General features: G+C 39.4%; 1 protein-coding gene across 1 annotated transcript in view; it reads left to right on the top strand.

The window, feature by feature from the left end:
- Positions 1-1,025: 1,025 nt before the first annotated feature.
- IGSF11 (immunoglobulin superfamily member 11) overlaps positions 1,026-26,972 on the top strand; it is a 129,969-nt gene continuing 104,022 nt past the window's right edge. The window contains exon 1 of the mRNA XM_045502117.1: positions 1,026-1,363. Within this exon, the coding sequence (XP_045358073.1) occupies positions 1,312-1,363 (52 nt within the window). The 5' untranslated portion in view covers positions 1,026-1,311. The remainder of the gene's footprint in view (positions 1,364-26,972) is intronic.

Genomic DNA, 26,972 nt, shown 5'->3' with positions numbered 1-26,972 from the left:
GTTAAGACACCAGTGATACAATGGATAAGAAATTAAGATTAGTTTTTATAAGGAGAGAGGTAGGTAGATATTTAAGTAAAATAATTTCAGATGCCAAGAATGTCTCTCTTCCCACCCAACCAAAACAAACAGGAAACAAAAAATAACCCAAAGTAACAACCACTATAATACAATCACCCTCTCACTAGTGAACAAATAGTTAAAGAAAACATTTAAAACTACAACTTAAAATTTATTTATTTATTTGTTTATTTGAGAGAGTGCGTGCGCAAGTGGGGGAGGGGCAGAGAGATTGGGAGACACAGAATCCCAAGCAGGCTCCAGGCTCTGAAATGTCAGCACAGAGCCCTGTTCCGGGCTCCAAATCACAAACCGCCAGACGGTGACCTGAGCCAAAGTCAGACACTTAACCGACTCAGCCAGCCAGGGGCCCCTAAAACGGCAAATTTTAAATATTAGAAGTTGAGATAAGTTTTGCTGAAAGGGCAAGAGAAGATAGAATCGGGGAGCGAGGAGCATGAAGCCCTTATGCTCTTTTAAGGAAAAAAGGGTACTCAGGAAAAAAGAAAAAAAAAAAAAAAGCTATGGAATAGAATTAACCTCATCAATTCTTAATTTTGCTGGAATTAGGTAGGTTCTTTCAGATTATGTAAGTTACAGAAGAGAGGAATGGACAGAAATCATCTGAAAAGTACAACAGAAAAGAATCTAGCTGGATGAAGGTTGTGGAAAGTCCTTCCTAGAGGACTCTGGGGATCAAGACTGACACCCACTGTTTGGAGAGTGATTCAGGGCCGGGGTGGGCCTTGACAGAAGGCCAGGAGGGCGTTCTCCGGTGGGTCCCCAGCGGCGCTCGCCCCGGCGTGCGGGGGAGGGGGTGGCACCGCGCACAGGTGGCCCAGGCAGCGCCAGCTGCGCGCCGCGCTCGCTCCGCGGGTGGGCCGCCAGGCGTCGCGCTGGAGCCGCGGTTGCCTGGGAGACCGAGCGGGGCGAGTGGGCGGCGCGGAGCGGAGCCGGAGCCGGGCTGCTGCCCTACTAGCCCGGCGAGAGTTGGGGGGGAGTGGCTCCCCCGGCGGCGCGGCAGTGCCGGCGGGTCCTGGGGCAGCGCGAGATATCCGCGGCGCTGCGGGGCTAGGCCGGCGAGCCCGGGACGCGCCTGGTCGCAGCTCAGCGTCCGCGGAGCGGAAGGGCAGAGCTGCACTTGCCTGGTCTGAGCGTCTCACGGTCCCGGCCCCGCCGGGCGGACCCGGCTGCCCCAAGAGCGCGACGAGGAGTCGGGCGGGCGGCGGGCGCGCTCCCCGCGGCCCCGGGATGACTTCTCCGGGCTCCCCTCTGGCGCCTCTCCTGCTTCTTTCTCTGCACGGTGAGTAGCCCAAGCCCTCCGCTCCCGGCGGGGCCAGCCTGGGCCGGCGGGCCCGGGGGGACCTGTGCCAGGTCCTGGGAGCCCAACTTTCCCAGGGGCCGTATTCGTTGCTATCGGCCGGGGCTCACGCGCCCACTCTCACGGCTGCTATCCCGCGGGTGCCCCCAGTCCTCACCGCGCGCGCGGCTCAGGTGTCCCAGATCCAAGAGGTGACTGCACCCGCTGCTCGTTTCCCTCTGCTCGCGGACTTGCCTCTGACCCCGCCGTGCTCTTTTTAGGTAATCACTCCCTCACTTACTGGGTCCAGTGAGAAACAGTATTTCCGTTACCCGGCGGCTCCAGGAAAAATAGAGATGCCTTTAAAGTAATTGAGAAAACTTTAAACTGCAGCTTTACCATAACCTTTAACAAGCATACGCAGGTTTGGCTGAAAATGTGATCTTTGCTTTAAAAATAACTCTACAGCGTGCTACACTGTGTTCGAAAACAATAATTTTTTTGTACTCCAGCTTCTCCCCCAAAGCATTTAAATTGGCTTACTGAAATACATAAAAGGTAACAATATTAGAACAGAAAGACTAAACGTGTATTTAATTTTCTTAATGTTTCTTTAAAGCTATTTACATTTAAATTTTCTACTCTAAGCTTTCTTAACATTTTATTTTCAATGAATAGCCATCATATTTAAACTCTGATTTTCATCTTTGCCCTTTTCTTTTGTGAGTGCACTGCCTTGGAAGCGTTTTCTGTCCCATTTAATTAAAGAGATGTATTGAGATTTATTCTAAAGGGTTTCATTTAAAGAGCAGGTTCAGTGATTTATGGAATATTGTGGTTAACCTTGTTTGTTTTTGGAGATATCAGTATGTTTCCCATAGTTTTGTGGCCTTATTTGAACTGATAATGTATGCATGGATCTTGAAGGGATTTCGTTTTAGTCGACTTAAATTGTTCAAATTTATTTAGTAGGGGAGAAAGGAATACAAAATTTTGAATACTTTTTTCATAGATGCCAGTGAAAGAAATCGTCACAATTACAGATAACTTTCCTGGAGTTCAGTATATACATTTTTGGTGATGATGTGTAGACAATAATTAAGTGATGTGAGTATGTGCTTCCAAATTAATTTTGTCTGGTTACCAGTTTGAAGGGGCCAACATTTTTCTGTCCTGCTTTTCAAGTGTGTAATAATTAGCGTAAATGAGCTTTTTATACAGTGTCTTGGACGTAACTGAAAATATTATAAATATTACTATAAGAGCAGATGAAATTTTGGTAAAAATAATCTGTTCTTAACCTTCATCTCCTACAATAAATTATGCTCCCTTTTTGTAAATCGTATTTGTGTGTAGTTTGTTTTTGAGTTATTAGGCAGTACTTTTAAAGAGTTGATGTAATTTGCAGAAGTAGCCTTACAAGGTCATCTGATTGGTTTCCTTTCCTTCAGAACTATTCCCAAGCTATCCTAGAATGTTTAAAGACTTCCAAGGACAGTTCAGCCTTCATGACAATCTATTATGTACAGACACTTTTCACCCTCAGAAATGAACAGTTGTGTTCATTTGTTCAACAAATATTTGCGGAGCTACAACTCTGAATTTGGGTGTCTGATGGGGAGAGATGGTGGAAGACAGAGTACAAGAGTTTGTCTGCAGCCCTTAAGGAGTTTGCAGTTTTGCAACAGGCTGTAAGCATGCACAAATGGTTAATGATACAAGGAAAATATGAGTGCCATTTATCAGTGGCGCTATCAAGGAAGACTTCATAGAAAAGTTTACTTTTGATCTGGACTTTGAGGAGGATTTGAATTGGCTGAGATGAGAGCAGTCGGGTCTCCTTTCCTAGGGCAAAGGAACAGCCTGGATCAAAGGATATGAAATGGAAAGTTCAGGAGCATATTCTTGAAAGGCCAAGTGTCTAGCTGCTAGAGCAAGAGATGTGTGTAAAAGGAGAAAGGGCTAAAAAGATAGTAAAAGGATAGTAGAGAGCCTTGAATGCTGAATTTGGTTTTATTCAGTAGGCCATGGAAAGGCCACTGTCATTCAGTTTCTTGAAGATGGGGAGGGGAAGAGGGTGAACAGCTATTGTGTGCTTACTTGCGCCTAGCATAACAGTCTCTAGGAGAATACCATATCCTGACCTGACTGCCATTAAGTTCTTGAAGTCAAAGGCAGAGTTGTTTTGAATGAATTAGGGCCCATCCTTGGGACTTAGAATGAACAAAGTTGCTTCTGGATGCTAAATAGATAACCATTTGAGCATTGGCTACTACAAAGACATGATGCACTAAAGGTAGAAATACAGAGTCTCGGGGCGCCTGGGTGGCGCAGTCGGTTAAGCGTCCGACTTCAGCCAGGTCACGATCTCACGGTCCGTGAGTTCGAGCCCCACGTCAGGCTCTGGGCTGATGGCTCGGAGCCTGGAGCCTGTTTCTGATTCTGTGTCTCCCTCTCTCTCTGCCCCTCCCCCGTTCATGCTCTGTCTCTCTCTGTCCCAAAAAAATAAATAAACGTTGAAAAAAAAAAATACAGAGTCTCTTAAATTTTTGAAAGAAATGTCAAGAAATTTCTGTTTTTATTTCTGTTTGAATTTCTAAGCATGTGTGCACGCACATGTGTGTGCACACACACACACACCCTTCTCTTTAGGGCTGAGAACTGAATCACCTCGCTGTCTTTTCCCAGCAGTGTTATGATCTGGGCTCAGTCCCCACTTGTGTTTTTTTCCCTTTTGTAAATTGTGGTAAAAAATATATAACAAAAAAATGTATTATTTCAACCAGTTTTAAGTGTACAGTCCTGTGACATTAAATACATTCACAGTGTTCAAAAAAAAAAAAAAAGAATTTCTGTGGAGTATTCAGAGGCAATCTGAATAGAAAAGTTGACTTCTGTATAGTTCTACCAATAGGTTAGATTTGTCTGAAGTTTTTTTTTTTTTTTTTTAATATTTGGGATTACTTGCAATAGCAGATAACTTTCCAGAATCTGAGAAAATCTATAAAAAGAAAGGATCATGTAAAATGAAATGAAAATGAAAAGAATTATTATGCTAAATGTTAGCATTCTGAAAATTTTATTGTGAACTTCGATTTGTTAGCTGTAACTTTAACTGGGTAGCTGCTTTGGAAGGATTCACTTACAATTTTTTTTTAACGTTTATTTTTGAGAGAGAGACTGAGTGCAAGCGGAGGAGGGACAGAGAGAAAGGGAGACAAAGAATCCAAAGCAGGCTCCACGCTCTGAGCTGTCAGCACAGAGCCCGATGTGGGGCTCGAGCTCATGAACCACAAGATCATGACCTGAGGTGAAGTTGGATGCTTAACTGACTGAGCCATCCAGGCACACCAGAAGGATTCACTTTTTTTGTAAAAAATCTGTAGTTTGGCCTACATGAAAGGTGACAGCCACTGGATGAAAATTTTAGAGAAATTAAGCTTAATACACTGTATATTCCATATGGACTACTCAGGAAGCAATTTAAACATAGAATCACGAAGTGCTTCTAAAATGTTCTGCTTAGAACTGTTGTCAGACTCAAGGTAATGATGCAGCGGGGGGAAAGACTTTTCCCCCCAGTAACAGTATGTGACACATTTTCAAATGTGTTTTCACACTTTGATGGTGGAAGCATTTATAATGAAAAGTCTCGTTTGGATCTTCATAGTTAAGCCATGTGATTTAGTGCCAAACAAGGTGATGTGCCGGCACACAAGATTCTTCATTTGCAGTGGGTTATACAGAACAAGGGACTGGAAATGCTAGCCGAGGTGGGGAAATTGTGGCACTCCCCCTGAAATTCTCATCTGTGTTAGTTTGTTTAGAATAGGGATCCTAAATTTATAGTTATCCACACTAAAGATGTTTTAGGCAATTGGAGGTAGGATTGCTGGGTTTCTGGAGTTGAGTCACTGCAAGTCCCCCCTCCTTTGTTTGATAAGGGCTGTCTGGCACTCATATATCTCACCCTTGGATTTTGAGGGCAGCTCTCATACCATCTGGAGGCTCTGAAATCCCCCTTTGATCATAATTGAGAATAACTGGTTTCAGAGGGGGTGTCAGTTCTTGGGTGGTATTCAAAACGCCATATGATTTGAGCTGAATTTGGTCTTAAAAGTGGAAAGTTAATTAGTTACTCATTAGTTAAGCTGATCTTACTAAAGTGTGAAAGGATTTTTTTCCTTTCTATTAAAGTTTGAGTAGTTGATTTCCTCTGTACCTGGTGTCCTACCACATAAGAAAGAATAGTTTACATTTGTGATGATTAAAAAAAACATGAAGTCATGGGGCGCCTGGCTGGCTCAGTCAGTTCAGTGCCTGACTCTTGATATCAGCTCAGGTCATGATCTCATGGTTTGTGAGTTTAAGCCCATGTCGGGCTCTGTGCTGAGAGTGTGGAGCCAGCTTGGGATTCTCTCTTTCTGGCTCTCTCTGCCCCTCCCCTACTTGTGTACGTTCATGCGCGCTCTCTCAAAATAAATAAACGTAAAAAAACCCCATGAAATCAGTCAAAGAAATAAAATCTGTTTACTAATTTCACAAGTGATAGACTCAGCCTTGATCTGCTACCATTATTGGATACTCCATAGTTCCTATATTGTGTGCCTCTGCCTCACCTATGTATGCTTGGAAGATCATATTTTTTTTTAATTTTTTTTTTCAACGTTTATTTATTTTTGGGACAGAGAGAGACAGAGCATGAACGGGGGAGGGGCAGAGAGAGAGGGAGACACAGAATCGGAAACAGGCTCCAGGCTCCGAGCCATCAGCCCAGAGCCTGACGCGGGGCTCAAACTCACGGACCGTGAGATCGTGACCTGGCTGAAGTCGGACGCTTAACCGACTGCGCCACCCAGGCGCTCCGGAAGATCATATTTTAACGTGTCACTAAAATTATTATGTTTGTAGAATAGGATTAAATAAATACAAGTTTCCAATGTGAAAAAAAGTGTTCAATAAAAAATATTCATAGAAGAAGTCTATTTACTGGTTTTTCTTCATTTAGCATTTTGATCTTGAGAGAGGTAACAAACTGGCAGTATTAGACATACAATTTATTTTAGAAAAGCCTTTCCAGTAAAGAAGCTGAGATGCTAGAAGCACAGAGTTCAGGAAATCCTTGTACCACGTAGAGTTCTTTGGAGAAATCGTCAGAGAATTAGGTTAATATCAGCAGTATGAATGATGGTGGATTGGAATTTAAGGTTGGAATAGATGGTTAAAGTAGAATAGGTTTGGAAATTCAGTGCTGGTTTTTTACCAAGGGTCATAACTATGTAATAACACAATGTGACATTGTGAATGTAACTCTAGTGTCATGGGGCCACTTGTAGGCCAGTCTTAAAAGACTAATCCAGTAGTTTTAAAAATTGGAAAGAGGTTTAAATTTTTTCTGAAGTCTGTTGAAGATCATGTCCTAATTTAGAGAGCCCCTTTACCCTCCTTTGTCCAGAGTCTGTCCCTGTTGACAGCAGTTGCTCATGTAAAAATATGTTTTCTCTCACTCCCACATTCTCATTAATGTTGGTTCTTTTCTGTCCTCTTTCCTCCTCATGGTCTCCTAACATTTTGGAGGATGTTGTATTGTTCTGTTACCATCAGGTTGTTTTATTGTTCTTTTAGCATCTAGCCATTTATGGTTCCTTCCAATGATTTAGCTCTACCTTTTTCGAGGATATGTCAACCCTGGAGCCAAGCAGCCTGACCCAGTAATCACTTTAGAAGTTGGGCAGTGGTGAGTGAGAAGGTGGACATTATTCCATGCTAGTATTTTCCCCTTGTTCATGAAGTTAATTTCATGATATAATTCAGTGTGTATTTATATTTATATTTATATTTTCCCTAAAAGATAGTACCATACCTGGCATATAGTAAGTGCTCAGTAGATACTTGAGAATGACTGAGTGGTTGTTCATATAATTGGTAATTCTGTGTGCTTGGAGTACCTGAAAAGAATGTTCTCGCTCTCTCTTTTAATGAAAAATAATTTTTGTTAAACATTTTTTAGGGATTTGGTGTGACTGTGTCAGCTTTAGTTCATCTTTAAACCTTAGTATGTATTTTGTGGAACAGAGGTGATACAGATCTATTTTCATAGACTTTCCAGATTCTATGAGTTGGAAGTTAATTTAAAAAGGTAATGCACCCCATAAGAGACCCTTAAAAACTGAGAATAAACTGAGGGTTGATGGGGGGTGGGAGGGAGGGAGGGGAAAGTGGGTGATGGGCATAGAGGAGGGCACCTGTTGGGATGAGCACTGGGTGTTGTATGGAAAACAATTTGACAATAAATTTCATATTAAAAAAATAAAAAGGTAATAAAGTCCAAGAATGACCTTGGACTTTTGGGCATTTATTTAGAACTGTCAAGTTTCCCATTTCCATGCCTGGTATTCTTTGTCCTTAGGGCCTGTATGTTAAAACTAGTCTCCCAAGAACAGAGGTAATTAAAAACAATAACACCTGTGTAGTCTAAGCTCAATCTCCCCCTCCCCACGCCATGTGTACAAAGTACTGGAGAAGTTCTTTTAGAAATAAGAGCATTAACTAGATGAGCCCCATGTGGAGGCATCATAACCTGCGCCTAAGGGAGACTGCCCAGTGTCCTCCCTTCCATTCCTTTCCCTTTTTCTTTTCCACACATAGTTTCTCCCAGCTGGGGCTCATTCTGTGTGGACTATCCAATCAGTCTGCTGATGTTTATCTCGTAAGTCTTCTACTCATAGGGACATCCTTGATCATGTACTCAAAGATGCCTTAAGTAACATCCATATCTGTTATAACACTTCATCTTTGTTTCCTTGGACCAGGTCTATCATTACCTGTTATGCAACTTCTGTCAGCCCCATCTGTCAGGATTGTTTGCCAGAACACAAAATACATGGCAAAAAGAGAGGCCCAAGTGTCGGAAATGTCACTTGTTGCAGAACACATTCCAATCAGGCTAGCATCTTAGTTTTTCATTGGTTAAGAAAGCTTGTAGTACATTTCACTTATGCATATTACTCATGTGTAAATACAGACTGCCATGCTAGCATTTGTTAGCCAGGACTTAAAACAATATGCAGGACATGTGAAAAATATGTTAATGCTGTACTACAAAGACTTTCAACCTTTTGGCCTTGAAGATTATTGGGGCCTTAAAGATTCTTGAGGACCACAAAGAGCTTTTGTTTATGTGGATTATATCTGTTGATATTTACCATATTAGAAATTAAAAGTAAGGACATTTAAGAATATTTATTAATCAATTTAAAAACAATAATAAATCCATTGTATATTGACATAAAATATTTTTGTGACAAGTAAGAATTTTTGCCCAAACCAAAAAATATTAGCAAGAATAGTGGTATTGTTCCACATTTTTGGAAATATCTTCAATATCTGACTCATTAGAAGACAGCTGGATTCCCCAATCTCCTTCTGCATTCAATTATTATGATATGTTGGTTTGGTTAAAATATATGAAGAATATCTGCCTTACACAGACATGTAGTTGGAAAAAGAAGGGATATTTTGACAGCATTTTCAAATAATTTTGGATATTCTTTGGTATTTACCAGAATTCAATAAGAACTAGTTTTTTAGAAGTTGGTTACTATGCAGAATTGAAACCATATCAATAAACATTTCTTTCTCTGTTTTCTGAAATCCATTGGTTTATCTTGCACTTTGAATGGATCTTTTATTCTTGCATGACTTTTTGGTACATTATACATTGATAATTTGGGAAATATTGCTTCTTTGATAAAGATTTTATAAATATTGACAGACATTAAATTACCTAACAGATCACATTTGTTAATATCACCATTGATCTCATCAAAACAGTTTCTAAGTATTGGGAAGCTGTTAAGCTACAATGGCAGATACAAGTTTTCAAAATTGTAATATTTCCCCAAATTTTATTATTGGAAAAGAACACCTGCCAGTTATTTCCCTTGAAGTGAGAGTCCTATTTTCTTCAGTTTTGCAAAAATGTGTGCCTCATACCTAAGTCTGAATAATTGCATTTTGTGAATTGTTCTTTTGAATAAAAATGCTGATCCATGAAAACAGCGACTAGCTCATTCAGCTTTGCTCTCAAGGAGTTGCACCAGTGTTTTTCCTTGGGACAGCCATTTTGCTTTGGTCTGCTGCAAAAATGATGTATGTTTCGTACTGCCCATTTTGTCATACAGGAAATTATAAAAAGGTCAAGATTTAATAAAATTACTGTTATTGTTTCTCCGAAGACATTCTTCAGTGAAACTGGATTTTCTTTGTTCACTGTGAGCACATGATGGTGAAGACCCACTACAATGACTGAGTATGGTTTAGTGCCAGTACCTTGAGTGTGGTAAGGCACCAGTGTTTCACCCACTACTTTGTCTGCGCTGTCAGTGCAAATGTCAACACAGGCAAAAGGCAAATAACAGTTTACCATTATTAAGAAAATAAGTTTTACCTCACAGATTTTCTGGAAGGATCTTGGAGAACCCATTGAGTCCATACTGACTGTACTTGAAACTCTGGTGTACTGTAATGGAATGTTAGATTATTTTTATTTTTATTTTTTGAACATTGTTTTTGAGACAAATAGCCAACAATTATTGCATATTCTGTAGGATGGCATTAAATAGAGTATGCATATATTATTTAAAAATAATAAACTTATTTAAAATTCTTTATTTTTGTATTTTACATACGTTTTTAATCACAGAAGTAACATATCCTAGGCATAAAAATTCAAACAATGCAGAAGTGTTTAAGAATTGACTCATACCCTACCTCCACCCACCGAATTCTCTGGTTTTCTTGTGCATTGTTCCAGACATTTTTCTAATGACAAACAAAATCTGCATGTCCATGTACTTTTTTTTTTTTTTTTGTCTGTTTTGAGGATCTTTGTAGATCGTATAGAGGACCAGTCATTTACATTTTTTGGAGATCTTGTTTACCCTCTACCTGAAATCTAGGTTCAAAGTTAATTGTTCAGAAATCACTGTTTGATTGCATTTGGTAGGAAACTAATCATAGCCCCTAGGTAGGTGTGTGTGTGTGTGTGTGTGTGTGTGTGTGTGTGTGTGTGTGTGTGTGTGTTTTGTATGTGACTGACAACCACTTTGCCACCAGATAATTTTTCGTGAGTTACTCATATTGCCTTTTAAATCAGTTTTATTGAAGTATAATTTAATTACAGTAACATGCTCCTGTTTTCAGTATAATATTATGTAGTTTTGATAAATTTATGCACCTGTGTGAGAGTCAAATGTAGAACTTTCCATCACTGAAAAGTTCCCCCATGGGCCTTTGCAGTTAACTCTCCCACTCTCAGATCCAGTCAAATGTCGATTTGTTTCTGTAAGTATATATCAATTCTGACTGTTTTAATTTACTTAAATGGAATACTATTTGTGCTTGAAAAGTACAGACCTCAGGTTTTTTATTAAAAGGATCCACGTTCATTTAAGTTAGTTCAAACAGTATAAAGCAAGAGAAAACAATATTTCTACATACCATTCTAAACCAGACCACCCAGATATGTCCATTTTAACATTGATAATTACGATTTATTTCTTGATAAACCTAGATAGATTTCTATCATTTAGAATTGTTTCAGTGCTTACTTTGTTCTCTGAGTTAGTTTATGTTTTCAATGTCTGCCTGTTTCTGTCCAAATTGAAAGAGAATTTGTATACATATGTTATTGAGTCAAAACGTCTTTCCTACAATTTGTTAGAAATTATTCCATATCTTCTGGCATTGACTGTTGCTGTGAAGTCTGAGATCAGTCTAGATTTAATTTTTCTCTCTTGAGAGTGATTTACTTTTTGTACCTGGATGTCAAAAAGCTTTTCTATATTTTTATAGTTCAATAGGTTAACCATAATTTATCTTGATGTGCTTGTTTTTATCAGTTTTTTCTGAGATATTATATCTATCTATATATAAAGATATATATTACATCTTTTCAGTCTGCCTACTCACATCTTCCTGCATTTCAGATCTGTTTTCCTATATTGTATTTCTGGATATTTCTTTTTTTTAAATTATTTGTTTTAATGTTTATTTATTTTTGAAAGACAGAAAGAGAGCACAAGCAGGGCCAGGGGAGGGGCAGAGAGAGGGGGAGACCCAGAATCTGAAGCAGCCTCCAGGCTTTGAGCTGTCAGCATAGAGCCCGACGCGGGGCTTGAACTCAGAAACCGTGAGATTATGACCTGAGCCGAAGTCAGAGCTTAACCAACGGAGCCACCCAGGCGCCCCTATTTCTGGATATTTCTATGTTTCATATCTTCTATTTAGTATCTCAGATACTATCTGTATATTAAATTATTTTTTTCTACATAATTTTTAAAATTTGAAATTCAACTTATTTAAACTAAACCCAATTTACTCATTTCTCATATTTTTAAAAAAACAAATAATGTCATAAATATTGTTTTACAACTTACTTATAAAATATAACAATTTAATATGGGTCTTCTTCCACATCTGTTACATGGATCTACCTCATTCTTTTTAGTGACTGTTTAGTATATCATAGCATATATATGCCATAGTTTATTTAACTATTTCCCCATTGTTGGACATTTATGTTGTTTCTGATTTTTTGATATTAATGATGTTGTAGTGAACATCTTTGTATGTCTAACCTGTAAGTTTGTGTAGGTATTTCTTCAGTCTGTCTTGCCCAAAGTAGAATTGTTTGGATATAATTATTTAGCATTTGGGGGGAGATAATAGTATTGTGTGGGCTTTAGTTTAGTCAGACATACTGGGTTTAAATTCCTGAGTTATCATTTATTTGCGCTATGACTTTGGGAATGTTTTAATGTTTTGAGCTTGAGTTTGATTACCTTGTACAGTGGAGATGGCCTTCATTACTAAGTACTAAGTTAAATAAAATGACACATCTCTAAAGGGTCTAGCATAGAGCTTGGCATTAAGAAATGCTTGGGGGCGCCTGGGTGGCTCAGTTGGTTAACTGTACAACCCTAGATTTCAGCTCAGGTCATGGGATTCTCTCTTCTCCTTGTCTCTCTGCCCCTCACTCACTTGTGCACTCTCTCTCCCTCAAGATAAATAAATAAACTTTTTTTTTTTTTAAAAGAAAACTGCTTGGTTAGTGACAATTATTGTTGTAAGGATTGTGGATTCATGAGCTCTAACTTGAGTCAGAGATGAGTCTATCCAGGGAGTACCAGTGGGAGGTGTGACTTGGGAGCATCCTACAATTCAATTTCCCCGAGGCTTGCCTTCATTTACAAAATAAAGGAGTTGGGTGAGGTAATATCTTGTTCTTTTCTGGCTCTGTAATCTCACAACTATTAAGAATATTGGCAATAAAATAAATTGGAGAGAATATATGGCTAGTTTTAACATATTTACAAGCCTTGCCCTAAAATAGCTAATTGACTTTCTACTCCTTCTCCCCCATAAATGTAACGAGACTTTTCTTTAATTAAAACCATTCTCATCTGGGGGCACCTGGGTGGCTCAGTTGGTTAGGTGTCTGACTTCGACTCTCAGGTCATGATCTCGTGGCTCATGAGTTCGAGCCCCACGTCGGGCTCTGTGCTGACAGCTCAGAGCCTGGAGTCTGCTTCGGATTCTGTGTCTCTCTCACCTTCTCTCTCTCTGCCCCTCCCCTCCTAGCACTCTGTCTCTCTCTCAAAAATAAATAAACTTTAAAAAAAATCTTAAAAAAAAACCCATCCTCATCTGTTGTGGAAAGATTATAAAAAGTGGTTTCAAATATAAAGAATCTTATTTTTAAATTTTATTTTAAAATTGATTTTTTTTTTTCACTTTGGTTCAAACTCTACATAACTATTCTCCTAAATCCTTTCTATCATAGGCAGATCTTGTGTGTGTCAAGAGACGGTCAGTGGTAAGCAGACTATATATATGACAGAAATCTTTTTACCACAGTCATTGTATTCTGGCCCTTTGGCTTGATTTCTGTGACTTTTCTCTGCTTTTCTCTTTTCTTTGTGTAAGCCAGACATAGGTGTCTAAATTTTATCTGTGTGGGGTTATATGACAAATACAGATGTTTTCTAATGCTGTTGTTGATGAAAAGTGAAAAGCCTGTGAGCTTTTAAAAAATAACAACCAGGGAGTTTTAGTCAGGGAGGGTAGTGATACTTAAATGGAAAGCTTCGGAGGGGTGTGGTTAACCAGGGCACCTCTGGATTGTGACTCTAGGTTATATGTGATTGATGGTGTTTCCCACCTGTTCTCTTTGCATTTTATGAAAGGACATTTTTATACAAAGCCAGGTGGTCTCCAAAGTGGATGATAGAGTTAGTCACTTTGGCAGAAATTTCAAAATAATCCTGAGATTCATAAACTCACTGCCTACTAAGTTATCTTAAAAAAGTTTTTTTTAACATTTATTTATTTTTGAGAGAGGGAGAGCGAACACGAGCAGGGGAGGAACAGAGAGAGGGAGACTGAGGATCCAAAACCCAATGCGGGTCTCAAACTCATGAACTGTGAGATTATGACCTGAGCCAGAATCAAGAGTTGGTCACTTAACTGACTAAGCCATCCAGGCAACCTGCTGCCTACTAAATTATCTTGGTAAGTATAGTTTGTTTACAGGTCATTAAATTTTTCCTGAAACCAAAGTATGTGAGTAGAGAAGGTTCTTGAGTTTTGCATACCAGCCACTTCAGTTTTAGAAACTTAAACGTGGCTCATTTTCATGAATATATTTTCTGAAATTGTAACTTTTAATTCTAACTAGTTTGTGATTTCAGTGTCCTCAGAGCATGACATGTTTTAGTTGCCCTTTGATCAATCTATATTCCTGGTTTTTGTCTTAAGATCTGTACTTCTTTGGACAAATTAATTGTTGCCTGCCCACCCCCCCCCCCCCCCCCCCGGCTGTTATTTGGAGTTCAAGGGGTTGAGTTGTCTTTCTCATTAATAAGAACATGTAAGGTTGTGAGTCACGTGGACCTGGCCCAGCAAGGTCTCTTAGGGCCTTTAATTCCATAATGTCCTTGATCTGAGGAAGCCGCTCAGTAATCTCTTCACAATTTCTACAACCAAGCCATCTGCCTGCATTAAAATAAATCAAATCTGCTTACTCCTTCAGTGTCTAACAAATATTCTATAAACTGATGATGATGAAGACCACAAACACAAAAATAATTTGCAGTCTCGAGCACTTCCTCTGAATTCGCAACTTGGATTGTCTTGACATAGTGGAAGTTGGCATGCCAGCTTTCCCTTTGACTGGAGTAGCGGATAGCGGAACCCTTTCCCCCCTACTCCTTTGCAGTAATCCCAAGTGTGACAGGGGAACGGATTCAGCTTTTCCACATCTAGATTAGTCTTCACAAAACCTTTCCTTGCCCTTCTGCTTCATATATACTAGCTAATTAGGTAAATGCACATATGTGTTTATAAATAGAATCATCCATATTCATTCTGCACTCTTTTGTTTCTGGCTCTTAAAATTCAACATTATTTATGCACTTTATCCACATTAGGTATAGCTGTAGTTTCTTCACCTTCATTACAGTAGAGCACTTCATTGTATGAATATACCATGATATTGACATCCGTCCTACTGCTGATAGACATTGGGTTCTTTCCATTTTGGGTCTACAATGAATAATGCTGCCGTGAACATTCTTATACATGTGTTTTGATGCGAATCAGAGTGCATTTCTGTTAAGTATACACCTAAGAAACAAATTGAGCATATTCAGCGTTAGTAGGTACTGCCATTTTCGTGAAGTGGTTGTGTTGATGTTTACACCTGCTAGCAGTGTTTGGAAGTTTTGTTTCCTCTACATGCTTATGAACACTAACTATTATCTATTTACCTTTAACCATTATGATGGAGGAATAATGGTATCGCATTGTGTGTGTGTGTTTGTAAGGTTCTGCACTTCCCTGATTACTAATGAGGTTGCTCACCATTTCCCCTTTTACTGACCATTTAAGTATCTTCCTATGTAAATTGTCTGCTCAGGTCTTCCCAGTTTTTTTTTTTTTAATTTTTTTTTAACGTTTATTTATTTTGGGGGCAGAGAGAGACAGAGCATGAACGGGGGAGGGGCAGAGAGAGAGGGAGACACAGAATCAGAAGCAGGCTCCAGGCTCTGAGCCATCAGCCCAGAGCCCGACGTGGGGCTCGAACCCTGCGAGATCATGACCTGAGCTGAAGTCGGACAGTCAACCGACTGAGCCACCCAGGTGCCCCAGGTCTTCCCAGTTTTTAAAAATGTTTATATATTTATTTTGAGAAAGAGTGTGTGTGAGTACAAGTAGGAGAGAGGCAGAGAGAGAGGGAGAGAGTTCCAAGTAGGCTCCATGCTCAGCAAAGAGCCCAGTGTGGGGCTTGATCCCACAAACCATGAACCAAAATCAAGAGTTGGCTGCTTAACTGACTGAGCCACCCGGGTGCCCCTTGCCAGTTTTCTTTTTCTTTTTTTTTTAATAACAGCTTTATTCAGATGTAAGTCACCTACTATATAATTTAACCCATTTAAAGTGTACAATCCAGTGGTTTTTGGTATATTACATTATTAATTTTACAACTCAGTGGTTTTGGTATAATGTATCATTAATTTTTAAGAATTGTGAAACACAACATAAAAGTTGTTATTTTAACTGTTTTTAAGTGTACAAATCAGTGGCATTAAGCACGTTCACAATTTTGTGCAACTATTACCACTATTTACAAAACTTTTTCATCATTTCAAACAGAAACTGTATAAACAGTGAATAACAGTTACTCCCTGTTTTCCAGTTCCCCTAGCCACTGGAAATATCAAATCTATTTATATTTCTGTGAATTTGCCTATTCTATCTACTTCATGTAGGTGGAATCATACAGTATTTGTCTTTTTGTGACGGGCTTATTTCATTTAGCATAACATTTTCAAGGTTCATCTATGTGATAGCATGTATGATAACACTTCATTCCTTTTCATGGCTGAATAATATTTCAGTGTTTATATATGCTACATTTTGTTTATCCATTTATCTGTTGATGAACCCTTGGGTTTTTGTGAGTTTTTAAAATTAGAGAGTCCATGTGTCTTTTTTCTCCCTGATTTGTATGGGTTTTAAAATGTTTCTTGGAATTTTATTGGTTACATGTGTTGCAAAATCTTCTTTTACTCTGTGACTTGCCTTTTCACTTATTTTGATATCTTTGAAAGAACAGTTCTTAATTTTAATTAGTAGTGTTAACAGTTTTTCCTTTTTGACTACTACTTTCTGGGTCTTGGCTGAGAATTTGTTACCTATCCCAGTGTCATAAAGATATTCCCTGTTTTCTTCTATAAGCCATACTGTTTACCTTTTATATTTTGACTGATAGCCCTCCTGGAATTGATGTTTTGGGTGTGTGATGAGAGTTGGGAGTTAGGGACTGAAACTTAATTTTTGGTGGTGATTTACCCAGACTGATTTACTCAGATTGATTGATCCAGTCTTTTGGGTTAGGTAAGTTCTTTGATATGGTCTTATGTTTCATCTTACCTTCAGGGTCTAGTACAATGCCTTGTACATAGTAAGTGATCAGTAAATTCTTGCTCACAATGGTTGAGCCATAAACACTCATTTCCCAAAAGGCACAAGGGACCCAAACAGAATGCTGTGAAATTTGTTTTTATTTGTAAATGGTATCTGTAAATAATACTCATTTTTTTGTACATAGGATTCATTTCCTCTTTACAGAATCAATTTCTTCTCTCCTTTTGTTTTGGTTTTGGTCTGCTATCTCTCTCTTCTTCTGTTTTCTCTGCCATCTTTATCATCATCATCTCCTGCTTCATTAATGTCATCTTCATCATCCAGAGCTGAGGTTATGTTCTAAATCTCATGATCTTCATTTTACCACTGTATCATAATTTCCTTTAAAAATAATAATTTTAATTGTATAATATTCTTTCCTATTATTGAGTATCTTACATCATAATAGCATCACCTTACATTTGGTTTGTACAAGGAATTTGAACTTATGGTCCAAAAATGGTTTCCAGAGAAGGCATAGAAATTTTATGCAAAATTTAGTGTTGTATGCATTTGGTCTTTTTTTTTTCTGGGGGGAGAATATTTCAACTTATTTATTTTCTATTTGTTTTTGAGAGAAAGAGATTGAGAGAAAGATTGTCAGTGGCGGGAGGGGCAGAGAGAGAGGGAGAGGGGAATCTTAAGCAGGCTCCATGCTCAGTGCAGAGCCTGATATGGGGCTCGATCCCATGACCATGAGATCATGACCTGAGCTGAAATCAAAGGTCAGATGCTTAATTGACTGAGCCACCCATCACCCCAATATGGTACCTGGTCTTGAGGAGCTTAATACATGTGTAATTAGAGTTGTAAGCACACTTATAATTTGGAGATTTATATGAATCAGAAAAGGAATAATAGTGGAACCCTTGTCAGAATTGTGTGAGGAAATAGAAGTGCAGCTATGTGACAGTTAAATGTCAGGAGGAAGAAGATATGTTATTCAGATAGTTAATGGCTTTGTGCACTGCCTGTCTGGTCTTTATCCCAGCTGATGAGGCAAATCACCTCTGTTTCTTCTATATTAAACAGTTTTAAAGGAAAAGCAAAATAAAATGACAAAAAAATGAAGGGTCTATTATGCTCCAGGAATCTTGGGTAGAAAGATGAAAAAGTGTAGTAGGGTCCAGTCCTCAAGACTCCATGGTTTAGTCTAAAAGACAAACGTGATTCAGCTCATTATGATATAATGTGTTTCTTTAGTGGTATGAATGAAGTATAGCCTCCCGTTCAATTGTCATTGTTATTTTGACCGATCTGTGCCATTTTCCTGGGTGGTTTGGTTCTCGGGGTCTGCAGGTTCTATAGCTGGCCACTTTGAACATGTGCTAGAGTGATGGCACGGAGGCAGTGGCAGAAGCAGGTGGAGTCTGTGGCAATGCGCCTGGGTCCTCAGGGCCTTCATGAAGTGTGTAAGAGACCTAGCAGTGTATGTGTATCCTGGTAAGGGGACCTATAGAGGTCTGAGGAAGTCTATGAGTACAGGAATTTCAAGATGAGAGGACTATTGTATAAAGATGGGAGCTGGCACATACCCACCACTGTTCCATTCAGCACCACTGCTACAACTACCACCAGAAAGAACACTCCCGCCCAGGACTGGTTGTAACTTACTGGTTACCACTCTGGGAGTCCTCAGTCCCCCTAGATCTGAATCCAGGGAAGACCCCGGCAACTTTGTGTAGATATGAGGGCCACCTCTCTCCTTCTCTGCTTGGGATAGTTGGAGGATTCTATCCTTCAGGCAGTCAGATACCATCTGGAAGAAAATCAGGATGGGGGAAAGAAACCTAAAAGACTGAGCATTTATCTGAGCCATCCAAAAGAGACATCTCTATAATATTGCTTAAAAAGGCTGTTTAGGGGCACCTGGGTGGCATCCAACTCTTAATTTTGGCTCAGGTCATAATATCGTGGTTCATGAGATCGAGCCCTGTGTGGGGCTCTGCGCTGACAGCATGGAAGTCTGCTTGGGATTCGCTGTCTCCTTCTCTGTCTGCCTCTCCCCCACTTGTGTTGTTTCTCTGTCAAAATAAATAAATAAACATTAAAAAAATATTATTTATTATTGTTCCCCAACCCCTGCCACCCATCTAGTTTTGGGGTGGGTTGGTGGGGTAGTAAGTAGTAAGAAGAGCGTATCAGCTTGAAAGAAAATAGACTTTGCTTTTATGCACATGCTTCTTTGTTCACAAAGGAATGTAAATTTACTTATTGCTATCCTCTTGCTAACATTTGGTTTAGATACATGGCCAGTCCTGCAGAATCTAGGGTCCTCATCTGGCCAGATGTGCCAGTCTTGAGCTCTGTCCTAGTTTTTAACTTAAGCTCATGTACCAACATGGCAGCAAATGTGTAAGCAATTGCAAGAACCGTACTACTGTGGTTTATTGAATCTCGATAAATGATCTTTTCTCTTAAGAAAAGCCTCTTTATTCACTTGATCACTTAGAGTGCTTTTTTTAAATACTTGGATTTTGGCAGGCATTTCGGTATTGAGGTGCCCGCAGTGAACTGAATGTGGTTAAACAGCTTGGAACATGGGGGTTGAACAGGCTCTGGGCACACGTGCCACAGTGTGGTAAGCCAACATCAGCTCTGATGAGCTTCAGTTCTGCTGTCGCTGCCACTTCTGGATCCCTCTTTCAGGCACACACATTTCTTCTGATTTGAAGCTGTCACAAGTTTCCAGTCTGGATGTCAAATTTCTATTAAGATTGTATCTGCCATTGTTGGGTACCCACCCGTGTGCCATTCATTACCTGAGTGCTTTATTATATTTACTCATCAATTCTAAGACAAGCCTGTGAGATCGATGAGTATTCTCCCTATTTCCAAGTGAGGAAATTGTGCAGTTGTAGAATAGAATGAATTTCAGTACCTTGAGTTAAGTGCCTGGAAGATTAAGGCAATATGTAAAGTGCCTACTACTGTGCCAGGCTCAGACAATCAGTAAGTGGATTACAGTTTTTCCTTTAAGCTCCGTTTGACTTTGTGATGATTTTTGTCTCCATTCTAGCACCTGATTGGAGAAGACTTTGGGAAGCATGTATATGATCTGTGAGCAGGGCTTGAAAAGATCTTTGGAACCCTAAGCATGAAAAGATCATGGTGCCCCCTCCTGTGAAACTCAGAATGGGACACTAAACTATAAAGTAAGAGTAAGCGAGTCCAGCACAGCTGTTTTTTCCTTTAAGAGGACCACTTTAGTCTTTGTTCTGAAATATCAAATATCAGTCTTTTTTTTTTTTTAATTTTAAAATGTTTATTTACTTACAGAGAGAGACAGAGCACAAGCAGGGGAGGGGCAGAGAGAGAGGGAGACACAGAATCTGAAGCAGACTCCAGGCTCTGAGCTGTCAGCACAGAGTGCAGTGTGGGACTCAAACCCGTGAACTGTGAGAACATGACCTGAACTGAAGTCAGATGCCCAACTGACTGAGCCATCCAAAATATCAGCCAGTCTTAAAAATGTTTACCCCTTCTCTCTCTTCCTCCGCCACCTTCTTCTTGTCTAGTACTAGTCCTTCAACATACATTATATAATTAATATTTACCACAGCGGTCCATTGTTTCCATTTTATAAACAAGGAAACTGGCGTTCAGAAACGTGAAATAAGGTTACAGCTCATGTCCTTTCGTTTCTAAAATCGACATTCTCCCTGCTTCAGGAAAAGGAGAACAAGAAAATACTGTTGTTTCACCTTGAAATCCTCCTTCCTCCTCTTTTTTCTGAGCCTGGGAAATAATGCTTATGCTTTTGGATGCAGGTTGGATGTCACCTCCCACACGGTCTCCCCAAGTTGGCTTCTTCCTCTCCTGTTTCCATAGAACATTGTTCAGACTTGAGCCCACACCTGTTTACTGTGACCTATACACTCACCTCTTGCTTAATCCTGCTCTTCCTTCCTTATCCCTTGCACTATGCCTGGGACACAGCCAGTGCCTAATATGTGTTTGTTTCATAAATAGTAGGTGACAATTTTACAGTTCAGGCTACAAGGACACCTGGAGTTCAGAGAGACTTTATGGAACAGGTAGGAAGTCACAGAGTCTCCCAGCATCTGGATAGGACTTAGACTGGCACAGCAGAGGCCTGGCTTGCTGGGCTGTGGGGGAAGGGGTGGGGTGCGGAACCACAGCAGAAGTGGCCGTTTGGAAAGGAGCGTTGCTAGCTGCTGCTGGGAAGTAATGTGAGTTAAATTTGGATGCCATGTTTATTATTTCAGCTCTTTGAAAACTGCCCCTAATGATATCTCTTTTCTTTTGTTTTTTCAAAATTAATTATCTTTTTGTAGCTATGGTAACTCATTTGAAGCTCTATTATGCATGTAATCTGTACACATTGAACTATGTGCTTCAGCGTTCTAAACATTTTCCTGCATAGTCAATAATTCTATATTTGTAATGTTCTCTTCCTTCTGGTGAAAATTGGCTATTCCCTTTAGATTTCTGAAGATGATTTTAAAAAGAATTAGGAATGACAGCTTTACTAATAAATTACCATAAATGGCCATCAATCTTTGTTCCTAACGTTCATGCCATTATTTGCTTATACTAACATATTTCTAAGCAGCTTTTACTTTGAGAAGCTTTGAACCCATGACACATAGCACCCTGGTTTCCCTGATCTCTCTGGCCTGAGGGCCCCTATCCATCACTGCTATGAGGTCCTGACCCTCCCGCCTCTTTCTCGGACTTCTGCAGTCCCGTGGGACACTCTGTGCCTCCTGCCTGACTCTGGTCCAGCCACCTACACCTCTGTGTTTATGTCTGCTCTTCCCCCTGCTTCTGCTCATCCTGTTGCGAACCTTCCTGGCCTGACCTTTCTGCCTGGTCTCAGATAGCTATCTTTTATGTCCTCCTGTCTCTCTCAGAGAAGTTGAGCACCTGTACCCCAGCTCACTTAGGTAGACTAGGTTCCGTGTTTTCTTCTCTTTGGTCAGTGTGTTGTTTAACCTTGGAATCTTTTTCTTCATCTGGAAAGAGAGGCCTACATCCCTCCGCAACGAGTGGCTGGACTGGATGAAGAGATGTCCTGAACGCCTGGTACGTATGCGGCAAGAGTCTGTCTCCCCTCAGCCCTTGATATGATCAAACTACTTTCAAAAACACTTGTTATTTATTCACTCAGTATTCATCGAGGGCCTGCTTTGCGGTAGGCACTGTTGTAAGTTTGGTGGGGGGGGCGATAGCAGAGGCAAGAATAACGACATCTAGGGCAGAAAAGATGATCTAGCACTAAAGTTTCTTCTTCAGGTCCCTACTTCGTCTTGAAGGGAAGTGTTTGTTCACCTATAAAATACTGGTAGGTTGAGAATAATGTAACTGACACCAAAAACTTATATTAAGATCCTAAATCTCCTGAAGTCAGGTAAACAAGCTTTTTAAAGCTTTTACAGCCTTATGATTGTTGTTGTGTTTTCCAGGTATATAGCAGTTTCCTAAGTGAAGTCACAGGTTGTGTTGGCTGCAGCCTGAACTGGGTCTCTGTCTCGAAAAGGCTTGCAGTTTGTTCGTTGCTTTGGGTGAGGTAGATCTTCTGTAAGAAATCGGAACTGACTCCCGTCACCAGGACGGGTTTATTTCCTGTTGATCCCGTGTTGTTTATACCCCAGTACCTTACACGGTGAATGTATTCAGGAAAGAAAGGTTTATGGATACAGGAAATGTTTATTTCTCTAGATCGGCTTTTACACTTCTCTTTTTGAGGCTTTATTAACAATTACATTTAATGTTTATCACCAGTAATAAACATCACCCTAGATAATGTTTGCTTCTCTTTTTCTTACATTTCTCTACTTTAAAAATGCAAAATTGTTTGAATTGTATTTATTTTAAAAATACTTCCAAGTTGCTTTAGTATTTACTAAATATTTATTTAGCTTCTTTTTTTTTTTATTTATTTTTTTAATTTTTTAATTTTTTTTCAATGTTTATTTATTTTTGGGACAGAGAGAGACAGAGCGTGAACGGGGGAGGGGCAGAGAGAGAGGGAGACACAGAATCGGAAACAGGCTCCAGGCTCTGAGCCATCAGCCCAGAGCCTGACGCGGGGCTCGAACTCACAGACCGCGAGATCGTGACCTGGCTGAAGTCGGACGCTTAACCGACTGCGCCACCCAGGCGCCCCTATTTAGCTTCTAATACAGTTGACTCATACACTTTATTGATACATAAAAAGGTGTATAAATTACTATTTATTGATTTGCTTCTGGGTTTAATGTTGATAATTTCAAACCAGAAGGGGAAACTTTTTTACACTTAATAGAGGCTTTCCTGTGAAAATTCATGCAGCTGTCATACAGACCTTCAGTCTCCTGGTTTCTCTTCTCTGCTCAGCTCTTTCTTCCTTCGCCTCCTGCCTCTCTTCTTGCATGTTATATAATAAGAAACCCAGAGAGGTAAAGTAATCTTTTTGAAACTACACAGCTTTTAAGTGGCAAAGTTTGGATCAGAATCAAAGTTAAAGCTCTTCGTAAGTAATATAGCCAAGCAATACTTGAGTTACTTTTTCTGTCTTGTGCAAATTAATTTTAACTGCATTAGGGTCTCTTCCTACTGTCTTTCAGTCCCTGTCACCTCACCAGCCCAACAAAATGTTACACTAGAAAATGTAAATATACTATGAGCATACACAGATGTGTGTAAATAGTGGGTGTGCTTTGTGATTGTGGTAAGGTTAGTTAAGCACAATGGAGGTGTGTGTGTACCAAAACAACAGCAACAACAACAACAACAGCAACAGCAACAACAAAAATACCACGAAAACATATTGGATACCCTGCCCTTAGCGACTTTTATGCTTCTGGAATGTCCTCAGATTCCAGACTGGGTAAGATGAAACAGACAAGAAAATACTCAAATTTCATTTCAGAATCTGCAGCAGCTGGAGTGAACGTCAAACAGATGGGCTTTTCCACCCTGATTATCCTAACTTCCTAAATTTAGAAATACATGCTTTAAAAAAATGTAAATTACCCGAGGGGGTGGTGTAGCACATGCCAGGCAGTGCTAACGAGTGCAAATAGATGTCATCTGCTGACTTAGATGAATCTCAGCTCCCACTTCTGGGTCTCTGTTATTTCATTCCCTTTAGATTTGTTTTATGTCACCGCTTTCAAGCCTCTTTTCACATATAGATTAATATTATTTTAAAATATTGAGATTTATATAATATCTTAAACCAAAATAGTGTTTAATCTGTCTTATTACTCAAAATTCCTTCAAACTGGTAGAAAAAAAATAAGAAAGAGATATTAGCTGCGAAGTCTCTTGTATCTTGCCTTTGCAACTAACTAGCTGGATGAATTTGGGTAAGACACTTCCTCTACCATAAAATGGGTAGACTAGACTCAATGGTCTCTATGTACCTTTGAGTTTTAAAGTTCTTTGTTTCTGTAAATTATCTAGAATTTATTTTGTGTAATGTTGTGTCCCTAGAACCTAGCACAGTGCTTGGCATATAAGTAGATGTTTAATAAACATTGACAAAAGAATCATATGATCTTATGCTTTCAATTTACATGATTGATTAGGCAAATTGTTTAGGAACTAAGTCTTTTATGGCCACCCTGCCCCTATTAGAATATACTATTTCTCTCTGGTATCTTATAGTTAAGTTGAGATCAACAATGATCCAAGGACATAAAAAAGCAAAATCCAGACAAGTGAGGAAGTTTGTATATACATATCACCTCTCATTGGAGTATGAGTTGTATGGAGAATCACATTTTATATAACTGAATATGTTGGTAGAACCACCTTTATTCCAAAGTCACAGGAGGGAAAGCAGAAAATGATCTGTAAGTCCACACCAAAGGAAGTAGAATGATCAAGTTTGTAGAAGAAGCGAATCCACAAGCTTCATCTTTGGGGATAAGTAAGAGTTCAAGAAGTAAGGGGTTAATGTGACAGAGAGAGGGTTTGTGAGAGCCAGCTTTTGTGGGCAGAAAGAGTACACTAGCAGAGTTACAGGGGCACAAAATAGTCTGGGAGCTGTGTAGAGTTCTGCATGACTGGAGGGTAGAGTTCAAGGGGAGAAGAGGCTAGCCTCTTGCTGGAAGGATAGGCAAGCACCAGAGATCTGGACTTTATCTTGTGAGCAGTGGGAAGCTGCCTAAGGGTTTTAAAGAGAAATAACTTGCTCACTGGCTCTTTTAAGCAATTTGGCTCTTTTAAGCAATTTGACTTTAGTAGCAGGAGGAGGATGGATTGGAAGTGGACCAGGAGGTGGGGGACAGGGAGATCACTTAAGAGGCTGTTGTGCTAGTTCAAGATCATGTGAGAATCATCATAAATGTTGATAAATTAGGTCCAAGGAGAGAGACATATTCTCAATGAATCTTTTATTTGCTTTATCGAAAACCCCCACCCCAAAAGGTAAAGACTTGTAAAGAGGGTATTTTCTTCTCAGAATGAGGGAAATATAAAAAGGAAAAATAAACATTAAATTTGTGGTTGTTTTATTAATATATGGATAAATGTGAATAATTGAAAGGTGAATAGTGTTGTATTGAGATTGAAATCTAGCCATTTGTGTCTGTTTGCTAGTTCTGGTGTTGATTATCTTGGAAATCTAGCTAACATGGTAAAAGAAGAAATTTCCATTTCACTTAAATGGTACTCATCTGAGCACAGACTAAACCAAGCTGCCTCTGGGGGAGGATATAAATTATGAATACATTTAATAAAGCATGTAAAATCATGGTGTAGCACTTATTTGGGAATTTCATAAAGGTTTGAGAAATGTCGTAATTAATAATTCTAAGCATGGCAGATCTTTGCCGTTTCCCTTTTGGTGAATTTTCCTTGAGAGACTAACCCCTGATAGTTTGCCAGTTTCTCCATATTTCTCAGAGGTCTCCAGGAATCTCTGACAATCTCTTGGCCTCAAGGTTCTTTTCAGAGATTCTACTTATGTTGTGTCTTTAACTTCCTGGAAATGGATCCTCTCCCACCCTCCTGGAGTGGAGGGCCATACCACTGTCCTCTCTTCATTCCACCTGCTACCCTAGGGTCCCTCCGCAGCAGAAGCACATATAGTTAAGCAGAATGTGCTTAACTATAGCTTCCCACTCAGAAGATTTATAGTTTGAGCTTTTACATTTAGGTCTGCAGTACATTTTGAATTAATTTTTTTCTGTACATTTTAAATTACATTTTAAATTAATTTTGAATTAACTTATGTTGTGAGGTAAGGTAGATGTTTGTTTTTTCAAAATGCAAATATCTAGTTGTTCCAATACTTTTTGTTTAAAAGATGTTCTTTTCCCCATTGAATTGCCTTTTATCTTTATTTCTTTCCCTCTATTTGTCTTTGATCTTCTTTTTCTAGCTTCTTTTGGTAGAAACTTAAGTCACTGATTTTAGACCTTTTTACACCCAACATAAGCAGGTACTGCTATACCTTTCCCTGTAAACACTGTTTTTCTTGCATCCTACATATTTTTATATGTTGTAGTTTTCATTAAATTTAGTTCAAAATGTTTTCTAATTTCCATTGCGATTTCTTCTTTGACCCAATAGATTTCTTAAAGGTGTCTTATTTAATTTCCAATCACTTGAGAGTTTTCCTAGATATATTTTTGTCATTGATTTCCAATTTAATTCCTTTTTGATCAGAGAACATTCTTCATATGCTGTCATTCTTTTTTTTTAAATGTTTATTTATTTTGAGGGAGAGAGAGAGAGAGTGAGCAGGGAAGGGGCAGAGAGAGAGGGAGAGAAAGAATCCGAAGCAGGCTCCACACTGCCAGTGCAGAGACCCAGGGAAGGGCTCGAACCCACTAACCGTGAGATTGTGACCTGAGCTGAAATCAAGGGTGGGATGCTTAACCAACTGAGTCACCCAGGTGCCCCTCTTGTCATTCTTTTAAAATTGATTGGAACTCATTTTAATGGAAAGCACATGCTGTCTCTGGATGAATGTACCATGTGCACTTAAAAATAATGTGTATTCTTCAGATATTGGAGGTCAAAGTGGTTGACAGTGTTATTCTGACTCTCTTTATTTCATTATTAATTTTTTTCCAGGGTTCCTATCAGTTGGTCAGAGTGGGTATTGAAATGTTCTGTGATTGTG

This window comes from Leopardus geoffroyi, chromosome C2 (genome assembly GCF_018350155.1).
Source record: "Leopardus geoffroyi isolate Oge1 chromosome C2, O.geoffroyi_Oge1_pat1.0, whole genome shotgun sequence".
Taxonomy (NCBI): domain Eukaryota; kingdom Metazoa; phylum Chordata; class Mammalia; order Carnivora; family Felidae; genus Leopardus; species Leopardus geoffroyi.
This window is presented reverse-complemented; position numbering and strand designations above follow the sequence as displayed.